The sequence below is a fragment of the Phytophthora parasitica genome (genome assembly GCF_000247585.1).
Source record: "Phytophthora parasitica INRA-310 unplaced genomic scaffold supercont2.16, whole genome shotgun sequence".
NCBI classification, from domain to species: Eukaryota; Oomycota; class Peronosporomycetes; order Peronosporales; family Peronosporaceae; genus Phytophthora; species Phytophthora nicotianae.
This window is the reverse complement of record NW_008649002.1, coordinates 431516-442530: the sequence shown is the minus strand read 5'-3', so window position 1 is coordinate 442530 and position 11015 is coordinate 431516. Positions and strand designations below refer to the sequence as shown.

At 46.8% G+C, this 11015-nt stretch overlaps 5 protein-coding genes across 9 annotated transcripts; 3 read left to right on the top strand and 2 right to left on the bottom strand.

The window, feature by feature from the left end:
- Positions 1 to 283: 283 nt before the first annotated feature.
- PPTG_08800 (hypothetical protein) lies at positions 284 to 1783 on the bottom strand (the record flags this gene model as incomplete). The annotated part of the gene is made up of 1 exon (XM_008903525.1): positions 284 to 1783. The coding sequence occupies one exon, from the start codon at positions 1781 to 1783 to the stop codon at positions 284 to 286; it is 1500 nt and encodes a 499-aa protein (XP_008901773.1).
- Positions 1784 to 2199: 416 nt separating this feature from the next.
- On the top strand, positions 2200 to 3922 carry PPTG_08799 (hypothetical protein; the record flags this gene model as incomplete). The annotated part of the gene is made up of 5 exons (XM_008903524.1): positions 2200 to 2450; positions 2571 to 2786; positions 2849 to 2985; positions 3033 to 3506; positions 3651 to 3922. 5 exons carry the CDS (start codon positions 2200 to 2202, stop codon positions 3920 to 3922), a joined length of 1350 nt encoding a protein of 449 aa, XP_008901772.1.
- Positions 3923 to 4224: 302 nt separating this feature from the next.
- PPTG_22395 (hypothetical protein) lies at positions 4225 to 4344 on the top strand (the record flags this gene model as incomplete). The annotated part of the gene is made up of 1 exon (XM_008903805.1): positions 4225 to 4344. The coding sequence occupies one exon, from the start codon at positions 4225 to 4227 to the stop codon at positions 4342 to 4344; it is 120 nt and encodes a 39-aa protein (XP_008902053.1).
- Positions 4345 to 4633: 289 nt separating this feature from the next.
- On the top strand, positions 4634 to 6398 carry PPTG_08798 (hypothetical protein). The gene is made up of 2 exons (XM_008903523.1): positions 4634 to 5864; positions 5928 to 6398. Exons 1-2 carry the CDS (start codon positions 4741 to 4743, stop codon positions 6106 to 6108), a joined length of 1305 nt encoding a protein of 434 aa, XP_008901771.1. The 5' UTR covers positions 4634 to 4740; the 3' UTR covers positions 6109 to 6398.
- Positions 6346 to 11009, bottom strand: PPTG_08797 (hypothetical protein). Of its 5 annotated transcripts, none has more exons than XM_008903520.1 (25): positions 10503 to 11009; positions 10339 to 10434; positions 10219 to 10266; positions 10093 to 10134; positions 9933 to 10021; positions 9767 to 9863; positions 9634 to 9698; positions 9514 to 9583; positions 9402 to 9439; positions 9287 to 9336; positions 9004 to 9198; positions 8887 to 8941; positions 8645 to 8820; positions 8451 to 8563; positions 8186 to 8380; positions 7990 to 8119; positions 7846 to 7922; positions 7493 to 7777; positions 7343 to 7411; positions 7183 to 7275; positions 7045 to 7118; positions 6921 to 6984; positions 6722 to 6862; positions 6548 to 6622; positions 6346 to 6459 (listed from the first exon to the last, which is right to left on the bottom strand). In XM_008903520.1, exons 1-25 carry the CDS (start codon positions 10557 to 10559, stop codon positions 6385 to 6387), a joined length of 2469 nt encoding a protein of 822 aa, XP_008901768.1. In that variant the 5' UTR covers positions 10560 to 11009; the 3' UTR covers positions 6346 to 6384. The 5 variants fall into 5 exon arrangements, with proteins under 5 accessions (XP_008901768.1, XP_008901769.1, XP_008901766.1 ...); XM_008903521.1 differs by having other exon boundaries at positions 6548 to 6862; positions 7493 to 7539; positions 7681 to 7777; XM_008903518.1 differs by having other exon boundaries at positions 6548 to 6862.
- Positions 11010 to 11015: the final 6 nt, after the last annotated feature.

Genomic DNA, 11015 nt, shown 5'->3' with positions numbered 1-11015 from the left:
GATGCTTCAGGGTCTTCTCAGTCGCCATTTGATTTCTCTTTGGCGTGTGTATGAGAGCAAGCTCACTAAAGAGGCGTTCGCAGGTCGCTGTGTTTACTGCTATCGCCAGAATGGTGAGCGCCAAGAGCGGAAGCTTGCTGCTAGGCTTCGATTTCCTTTGGTACTGCCAGAATTTTACAACCAAGTCCGAGCTGAAGTCTGTCACTCGGCTTGTTGTATAGCTCCCCTCTATCCAATCGAACACATCACCACGCAAGGTGCTGTCATCGTCTCCGATAAATCGTCAGTAGTAGTATTGCGCAAATTGACAGATATCATCCAGCTGGGTAAGGACAGTTGAAGGCAACTTTCTTGCTTCGGATACGTATCGAGGGTGGAGAAAATATCCTAACATAAACAATGGCTGCTCACACGCGTTCCATCGAGTCTCAACACATTCCACAAGAACATGACTCCACTCTGTGGCAGCGAAACCAATGTACACGTCCATGTATGAGCGAACAACATCCGCGACTGTATTCTCATCTCTTTGTAAGCGGAACGATGCAGTACATAAAGGTCGCACAACCTTCTCGGCGCTCTCCAACTTGTTCCAGAATTCACTGTCAGCCAAAATCCGTAGTTTAGAAGGGAGATCGCTGTCGTTCCTGTACTTAAAAACCAAGTCTTCCAGAGCTCCGCGCGCGCGTAGGAGTGACGCAAAGCACGCCTGCATTGAGTTCCAGCGCGTTTCACACAACGTAAAAACTGCAAAACTGTCTCCGTAGCGATTCTCCATGGCCTCAATGGCTCGGGTCAGCCATTTAGAGGTAGACGTATTCAGAAAGCTCGCAGCACCAGCAGCAGCTTCTGATACCTGCTTAAAAACAGTTTTGAGAACTGCTTTAACGAGGTTATTCACGTCGTGGGCAAAGCAAAATAAAAACACAATATTGGGATATCTGAGTGCTAAGATACCTCGCGCTCTGCGGCATTGACCAGCATTATCGGTCACGGCTGAGCCCACATTCCACTGAGACGCAATCAACTCTTCCATGACATCTTCCATTTGTTGGGCAATTGCTAGCCCATCGTGACGAGAACCGGTAGGCACCAACCCATGTGTCATCATTCGACCAAACAAAGCAACTTGGCAGCCTAATACATGCTGCTTTGCAATATTTTCCCACACATCCGACAAAAAATTAACTCTGGCACCACTTCGATTCTGAATTTCCATAACGTGATTACGCTGCTCAGTTGAATGCAGGTCAGCATACTCGTTAAGAACCCGCCCGCCTAAAACTTGGCGACTTGGAACGGCGCCAGTAGCTCCACATCGAGCGTTCAGAAATGTAAGCAATCGCTTGAACGACATTAACTCCACAAAAGAGTCCGGTAGCATCGCTTCCGCCTGGAACTCCAGTAAGAGTCGCCAGAACATCCGCTGTTCTGCTGAAGTAAAATCAGGTGGTGGTGCACACTGCTGCTTGTTAGACCGGCTGACCTCGTACTCGCTGGTGTCGCTCTCCTTATTCAGTAACTTGCCCGTGGCTTGCACGTAGTAACTGCAATCAGACAGATGCTTCTCCCAGGAAGCTTTTCGGCCGTGAATGCTGACAGGAAATGGGACTCTGGCCTTGTCATTTACATGGGCAACGTAGCAGTACTTGCATATTGTCCACCACATGGTCTTGTTACATTTCTCGTTTAGTCTGTAGAAGTTCGAGCTGAGAGAACTTGGAGGTCGACCCCGCTTGGGGGCTTCTGCAAGATCGCTTTGATGGTCGGGCAGCAACTCCATGAGCGACACGAGCTCCCAGCTTTTGACTGGGAACTCGATAAGTGTAGGAATGACGGCATGTCGGCTCCAGCTGAGTTTTATACTTCAAGTAGATCTTTTTTACGTCAACAATGTAAAAAAGTCTGTGTTAAAGTGTTTTAAATGCTGTAAAAAGCGGTTTTTACATGGAAATGTAAAAAATGTAAAAACAAAAATGTCAACACTGCCCTCGGGGTTGTTCTTTACCGCCAGGAAAATTGCCGTCACGAAGTGTGGGATGTTGCTCATCGCCTGGCAACACCGTTCGTGAAGACACGTGATCGCGACAAGTGTCTCTTGTGTGCTCAGGAGTTGACTTGCCGGCCTTACGCATCGGCTAGAGCTTGGGAAGGCACTCTGCACCGCTGGACCAACACGTCCAACGCGAAGGCGCGCACATGGTGGCCGCTCACGAAGACCACCAGCTTGGACAAGCTGAGGCAAGCCCAAGGTTGGAAGCTGCTACTCGTAACATTGACGATGCCACTGATCATGCCAGTAACTCCAGGCGATCACTTTCGCCGGCTGAGAATGATCGCGCGGTTAAACGACGCGGAACACTCCAGAAGTTGTGGGCCCCCACTCAGCGAGATATCAGCGTCTACACACTGGTTGATCAGTTCGGGGCTAGCTTACAACACGGTTGCGAGTGAAGGCTTCAAGCTTTTGGTTCAGCGATTGACCGGTAACCTTGGAGCTACGATACTAGCTGCATCGACGTTCCGAGACCTACTGACTGGGGTATGATTCAAGTACAGTAATAAGACAGGCAGCGAGAGCTCAAGGCAGCTCATGGCCCATTCCTAAATCTGCACCACGACGGATGGACCACCGGAAACGGCAAGGTCGGTGTGCTCGGGACGACCGCTTCGTTCATCGACAAGACTTGGAATCACTGTGAGATTGTTCTCCTTCTCACTGTTGGAAACCCATCGCATGCAGCTACAGACATGCAGTGGGTGATCTGCTCGCGTATTCGCGATCTGTACGATGTTGACATCTCCGCGATGACTCAATTTACGGTATTGGAACCACTGCAAGGGCTAGAAAGACCTCCAAGCTATTCGAGGACTCGATTGTCACCGACTGTACGATGCACGTGTTGAACTTGTGCCTGCAGTACGCGATTGGAATGAGGGAGAACAAGGAAACGGTGGACGTGTATGATCCAGCCACGAACTCTTGTAAGCGTGAAAACGCTACTGTACGGTTGGAAACCCCTATGAGGAAGGGCAGGATCTGATCAAGCGCGTGCGTGCTCTCAACAACTATTTCTCCACCCAACAGCGCTGCCAGCGCTTGGAGAAGACGCAAGCGTTCTACGGCTTACCAGAGATTGTCCCCACGCTAGACTGCGACACTCGTGTTGCTTTCACGGTGAAGCTACTCGAAAGATCCATTGTGAACTACTCAGCGTTCCAATACTACTTCCAGTGCCGTGAGAAGGGCGACGATCCATCGGTCTTCGAGTGCTTGGAGCACGCCGACTGGCGTTTGATGGCGGAGATAGAGTCAATTGTGGGCTCAATCGCGGACCTTGCTCGGATTGAAGTGCAGCGGAGTGACCTTGTAGCGTCCGAGCTCATCGTATTGTTGAAGTTCGAGGCCGATCGGTTGTACAGCAACAGCTTCTCGATGTTCGATCTCAACGCACCGCGAGATCCGATGACCACAGTGGATACGTTTCGTCGCATCTTGATCTCAGGTGAAACTTTCAGCGGGCTTGCACGTGTTTGCTTGGCGCGGATGAAGGGTTAGCTGAAGAAACGAATCGGGACTGCCACTGCCGAGACGGTTTTGATCCTTCTACTCGATCCACGGACCAAGTTTTCGGTGGAATCCTTGATAGCACCTTCGACCACACCTGAAACTGAAAAGCACGCAAGTGATGGAGAAACCCAGCAATCCCAGCAAAGTTCGGAGATTGTCAGCGCAGCCAGCAAGCTTTTGGTTGATGCGCATCGGGAGATGTTCTGCTCTCTTCACGCTCATGATCTCAACGCTTTTGAGACTACCGCTGTTACGACATCGCCTAACTTTGACCTTGTCACTTACGCTGACGTCGAGGTGATTTGTGGCACTCCGATCGAGGCTGTGGCGGAAGGTGAAGCTCTACGCTGACGTTGCACGAGCAAGCGGACAGAGTGCTGGAGAAATGGCTACAACATACGGTTGACTGGGTCGCCACTGCTGTGCAGCATGCACCGGAGAAGACAAAGACCAGTGACGATTTCACGCCGCTTCTGTTGGTACGCTGAAACGGGGTCGTGTGTTGGCGAGTCGAGCCTGTCTGTGAGCATGTCGATATTCTGCGCTGGTTTCGTGAAGTCGGCAGCTCTCGCTTCCCATCAGTTGCAGCGCTTGCTCGGATTTGGTTGGGAAGAGCAACGCGTTTCAGGAACGCGTTTTCTCTACCGGTCGTAATGAGCAATCGGCGTACTCGGACGGATAACTACCGAGCGGAGATGCAAGTACTCCTGAAGCACAACCAGAAGGTGATCAAGCATATCGAGACCAGCGATGCCGAAAATGTGGCTCTGTAGGTATCTTTGTGGCCACCAAGATCAACAGTAGTAATACTCCACTAATATAGCAGTACTATCCCTTAGACCAGTCAGTCAAGTCGGTAATACTATCATGTTATTAGTAGCTAATTATGTGGTGGGTATTATTGTATTACTTTTGGTAAAAAATCGTTCAACTATCAATCTCTGTTGATGTGATTCGTTTAATCAGTTTTTTCTTGTAAAAACGATTTATTTAAATTTTATTGGTAAAAACAATTTGATTAACATCAGCACAAAAATGAGACGACGACCTATTTTCCGTTTACATTTAGCAAAGGTCAGAATGCCGTCTGCTTTGGGCATTAGCACACCACTTCGCTAGTTCGATTCAGTTGCATTTTCGCCCTCTTGCGCTCAAGAAATCCATTGAAAATGGAGATGAATGACGACATGCTGGAAGAATTGGAGCTCGTGATGCTGCCGCCGCTGACTCCGACCATGGATCGAGTCTTCTCAGAGGCCATCGCGGACTTGTCCGAGATGGAAAAATGCGACGAGCCGACGGTGGCGACGCGTCACGACTGGATCAAGAGCGAGGAACTGACGAGTCTGAGGATGGCAACGCCGCCCCCGTCGACATCACACGAGGTCGGTGGTATCAGTCCAAGTGTTAAGAACCCTGTAACAGTTAAAGACTCGGCAGAAGCGAAACGAGCGAGACGCTCCGCCATTGAGAAGAAATCGAGGCAAAGACGGCAGGAAATGCTCAAAAGAATGCGACACGAGGTCAAGCAACTTGAAGACGTGTACACTGAGATGACCAGGAGAAGAGAAGCGTTGAATTCGAATGGTAGATCACGCTTTTCCTCAATTTCTATGGACGAATTGCAACGCAAATATTCCGAGCTGTCTCTGGCTGCACATGCGCTGGAGAAGGACCAAGTTGCTCTTCGTGAGTTGCTGCAAACTCACGAAAAGTTTCAACAAACGTTGAAAAATCTGTCGGAAGGTGAAAACGAAATCTGGAACAGCGGAATTCCCCCCAGTTCGTCCTTCTCCGCACCATTTCGACAACATTCCGCAGACGAATGCTTTGCTATCGTACGTGCGGCTTATCAGGAGATTGAGAGGTTCCTCGCAGCAGACAATTTTGAATCTACCGGTGCGAGTTTCATGGGGTGGGCAGATAAACGCAAGGTGGACCGTAATTTACAGGCACTTCAGTTTTGTTTTACCAAGAAATTCCCCCTTGAAAGTGCACAGAAACTGCTGAAGCAGACGTGGAATATTTTCTCGAACGGCGACAAGATGGCGGCAATGTCTTTTGACAGATCTGTGCGCACCCGGTTCGAAGTGCTGCAGGTTTTGAACGATAATCTGATCATTATCCGCCGAGACCATGTGATTCCAAACATGCCCATGACGTTTTTCTCGGTCCAGATCATTTTCCGACTGCAGACGCCCACGGGTTATACGATGTGCAGTCGCACAATTCCAGCACCTGAAATTGAGAAAATGATGGAACCTCACGAGTATTTCTACGACGCTTTTCACTGGTACGTGAAGTAAGTGTTGCATAGTAAAGCTTGTCGTTCTTAACTGTTGTTGCTGTTGCACAGGACACGCTTTAACCATTTGTACGACGGATTCGGCAACGTTGCAGGCTGTGAAATTGTTGCTGGTGGATCTATCAAAGATCAAAACCAGGTCCAGTCTCGATATTGGCTATTCGAGCTTATCTGCTCAGTTTTGCGCTGGGAAAACGCGTGCGTCGCGCCGCTATTGTTGAAACGGATTTGAGCAGATTACCTAGTTCTCTTAAACTCAGTCGAGGGGGGATGAACTGCTCAGATATGCTACTGAAGCGGTAAATATGTGTGGGAACGCTGTTAGTTTTGCGCCCAGAACGATGCAAAGGTTGACATCATGTTTGTAAAATAATCAAAACTTTAATTCTCGCTACGTACACCTGTTGGATATGCCAAGAAGCCTACGAAGGAGAGAGCAACGCAATAGATGTAAGCGAAGAACGAACTGCGGGAGAGTTTTAAATGGATTAAAACTTAAGACTATAATTTAACGATCGGAGACATCTATTTTCTGGCGAGTACGTGCAGCATTCGCAGCTTTCAACGCACGGTTTTTCTTGCGCTGTTCGCATGACGAACGTAGATGAACACATTTTAGCTATAGAGCGCATGCACTTGATTCTACCAAAAAAAAAAGCAGCATGACGTACCTCTTCTTCAAGTAATTTCATCAAACGCTGACATTCCGACGAGTTTTGTGTCCTGTCGTCACCTTCATCCGCTCTCTGTCCAGATGGAGGTCGAAGTTTATCGGTTTTTCTTTCGGGTCGTGCATCGTATGCAATTTGGTCATTGTCGAATGGATCGTCGAATGATTGGCTTACCCGATCCCGTAGAGCTGCTGCATAAGTAGTTTTTGTTCTTCGCACTGGCGCTGATACGGGTCGAGATAATTTAATTCGGTTTATCGCCGGCACAACAGAGCGTGAGGTTTGTATGGGAAGTCGTGCTGCTGCCGGCGTCATCTAGCATAGCACAGATTAAGATTTAGAACTGTCAAAACATGGAATAGCATTTTCGTACAATAGCTTTCATGTGTCGGAGCTTCATTGGGTCGGCTAGGATATTTTTCGGTAATGAAAATGTTCTAAAGCAACACTGTTAGTAACTTGGGTGAATTACAATACTTTCACTGTGTTTTTCGTACCGTTGGCTTGTGTCTACAGCGCTTACTAGCCGCCCGACATATGTGTAAAGCTCCACGCAGTCCTCACGGATATTCTACATACAGGTTAGCATCAGTACAAAATGAAGTGGTAAACGTACGCTTAACACCTTTACCCACATCCATATTTTCCGTAGTTGCCTGCTGTAGTTGCTGCAGTTTGTTGTTTGCGGTGTTAAGCTCTTCAGTTTTACTCGCCAGAGATTGCTCATACTATTGGAGTAGTAAAGCCATTTCAAGTCAGCCACAAAGCAGTAACGACAATTTCGGCTCAAATTACCTGCTGCCTGATAAGAGTGATTTCATTCTCTTTTGATTTTTGCAATGCAACCACTCGGTGTTGTAGTTTCTGAATCATAACAAAACACATAAGTTGCATATTACTTGGAATTCTGAAAAGCACAATACTTGAAGTAGTGAACAATCCCACCTGCTCGAACTGCTTCTCTCGATCTCTTGAGTTTTCGCAATCCTCACCTAGCGGGTTGATGAAGGATTGTTGATAACTGAGAGACTTAGCGTCAAAACTGGTATTCGTCTGGTTGTTTCGCCGAAGAAGTGCCTGCATTTCTTCTCGATGTCGCACCGCCTCGGATGCCAAAGCGCGATCATACTCACTCGTTTTCTGCTGTAAACAACTCTCTAACGTGGCAATCCTTCGCTTCTGTTCGTTAATTGTTCGTCGAGCATTCTCCTTTTCCTTATTGGCTTCAGTCTAGAAAACGACGACGATGATGCTCATTAGATCTATATCAAAAAGGTATCAACATTCCAAGTACTCACCACAACCACAGCAAAATTACTTTTTGCATTGGCATATTTCTGGCGTAAACGATCTCTATCGTTCCGAGTTTCTATCGCTTTTCATAAAAAAATGTGGAAATCAGTGATAACCGAGGTCTAGTACATTTATGTTTTCGAACGTACCATTTGCTTTTAGCAAATTTTGGGCATGACCTGTAGTACCGTGGTGCTTGCTCTTGAAAATCGCGCCCGAATCCGCACCACCTTGTCCGTTGGTTTCATCAGCGAATACAGACTTCAGCACCATACCATCCTACAGATATGTACAGCTTGTCAACACTGTGGTTTCTAAATCATCGGAGAATTTTCGACAACGCACCGCAAATTTAATTTCGCCGTTCTCCGATATCTCTTCGGCCTGGAAACCGAGTTCGTTCAGTGTGGCAACGAATCTGTTGTTGTATTCAGTTCGCAAACCCTCGAGCTGCCGGCGCACGATGCTTAATTCCTCTTGAAGCTTACGAATGCGCCGATCTTTGTCTGCAATAGTACCATTGATGTGGTTGACGCGAGGCTAACAAACGGAAATGTTGCATTAGAGTTGACTAAGATACACTATGCAATTCGGCATTTGAATGTGTCACCTGATTCTGTACGGATCGACATCGGTTAGCAAATTGCAGAGTCCCCAAACACTCTTCGTAGTGCTCTTTCATCGGGTGGATAGTTGCAATGAGAGTGGTAAAACAGTTGCCTCCTGTAAGCATATACACATCGCAACATACGTTAGTAGAGCAGCGTCACAGTGACGAAACCTTATTGGTTGACATAAGCGAACCAATACTATTCTGCAGCAGACGTGTAAGCTTTGAGTCTCGATAAGGGATGTAGTTATAGCCGCTCTCTGGATCCAGCGACATCACAACCTTGCCTACAGCGCTTAAGCTCGAGTTAATATGTAGTGCCTCCTTCAATCGCTGGCCGTCCGACTCGCTTTTCTTTAAACGTTCAGACCTACAGCAGATAAGAAAGTAGTGATAAATAATCAACAAATCTTGTACTGTGTATCGATGAACGCACCCGGCTAGATCAACCATGTTAAGCATTCCGTAAATCACCTCTTCAGAATCCCGTGCTTCGAAAAAAACAAATCATGTTAATTACGTGGTAGAAAACAACAACGAGTTGTAACAGCACCTTGCTGGAAAACGTGGATGGTGAACACCGTGTGCGAGCGTGACGACACAGCATTCATTTTTGTTTCGTGTGTAGACCGCAATTTCAATCCGCATTGTACGATAGCATCCACCTCTTCCCTTGAGGTTACGGTGACCATGGATAAATCTTTCACAAACACCCGGCCTTGAGCATCCTCGTGAATTTCAAAATTTGCTTGAAAATGCATAACCAACCGCACACGATCAGAACTAGATACGATACAATGCCGCTTTTTTTTTTTTTTTTTTTTTTTTTTTTTTACCTTTTTCGTAATCATAGTCTTCTTCCACTTTTGGTGGGTTTGAGCTGAAACTGTGTTGCGACAGACAGTTGTTTAGGAGAAATGTAAAACTCAGACACTATGCTACGAAACATACCTTGTCGCGCTCTCGGTCCGGGGAATCAGTTGCTGTTGCTGCTCGAATCATGCATTGGATCACGTTCTCGTAAAACAACTCATATATAACTTCCGGGAGTATTTTAGCTTACTTGACGAAGAAACCATTCGGTACTGCTGGACGTCTGGTACGATACAGGCCTTCCAGTTTTCTTGAGATAACTGCATAGTTTGTTAGTAAACGATGGTATGACGTACACGTTTTCACATACGCTCGTGCAAGATCGCGGACACGATCGCAGTAGATTTCGAGAAAGCTGACAACCAGCGTCACTTCCTACAAAGCGACATTTTTGATTTAGTAAAAAATGTGATAGAAAAAAAATCAAAGAAGATCACACGCACCTTGGCTTTGCTCTGTTGACGATTTATCATGTCGAAGAGATACTCAATCGACCTTGAAAGTAATCCGACTTTTTCTCCTCCTTGTTCTCCGAAAATGCTTCATCATTAACAGCAACGCCAACTTTAACATAATTTCCAACAAGTGAGCTTGTGTTTTGTTATTTACCTGAAAGTCTTGCCTGATCCTGTCTGTCCATAGGCGAAGCAGCAACTATTGATGCCCTTCAAAGCGTAGTCTACCAAACATTTGCTCGTCTACAAGACAGAGGATACACGGAATTGATTAAACACAGCGCAGCTATTAAAACTACATTGCAATTTCCTACCGCTTCAAACAAAGTTTCTTGAGTTGTATCCGTCCAATAAATCTGTTGCAGTTTAGCAAAAAAAAAAACTTGACGTTAGCCAAACAACCGAAGTAATCCCATCTGCGACTACCGTCTCCGCCCTACGTTGTCGAAGCTGAAAGCGTGATTTCCATATTGCATTCGTTCCGTGTCCTACGCAACACAAATCCATACTTAAGTACTGAACAACCAATAGAGGTCGATCATGCTCTACAAATTCAGTACCTTGATCACAATATTGTTCGGAGTTTCCTTCTTCCTTTCGAACATGTCTTCGGGGGCATTTTGACCGTCAGCGCATGGCCTCGCTCGAACATATACCTACAGTGACTCGTCCAACCAGTCAGTCTTTTTGCTAAGATAGCGTGGTCTTGAAGGAATTTGGCTACCTTGACGTTCGCATTCCCGAGCAGCCGGGTATAGTCTGTCGTAACTTTGTGGTCCATCGCATACGGTGCCAATCCTCTCGAGTTTTAGCTGATCGAGTTTCGTTAGAGGGGAGAAGAGTAGAAGCAGCTCCAGGGTGTGTGTGGAGTATTACAGGAACGAACGGGCACTGGAGCGGTTTATTTATTCCTGCCAATGACTTTCGTTTTACATTTAACTCTTTGGGGCAGTAAGATATTATCATGCCGACAGGACGTTGTCGCCGAAGACTCGAAGCATTCGGCCAAGTGGTGTTAACGCAATTTGCATTCGCAAAGAAAACGAATCTACTTGATCGTTGAACTTACGGCGACTGTGATCGCGTAAGTTATTTGTCGTCGGAGACCCCAGTTCTTTTATGAGGATACTGTCGAAGTACATGTACCGTAGTTGTCAAGCGCGCTCTACCAAGATTTTGCACGGTAGGTCACAATCACGTTATTCATAGGTCACAGTGTTGGTGGTACTTGCATCGA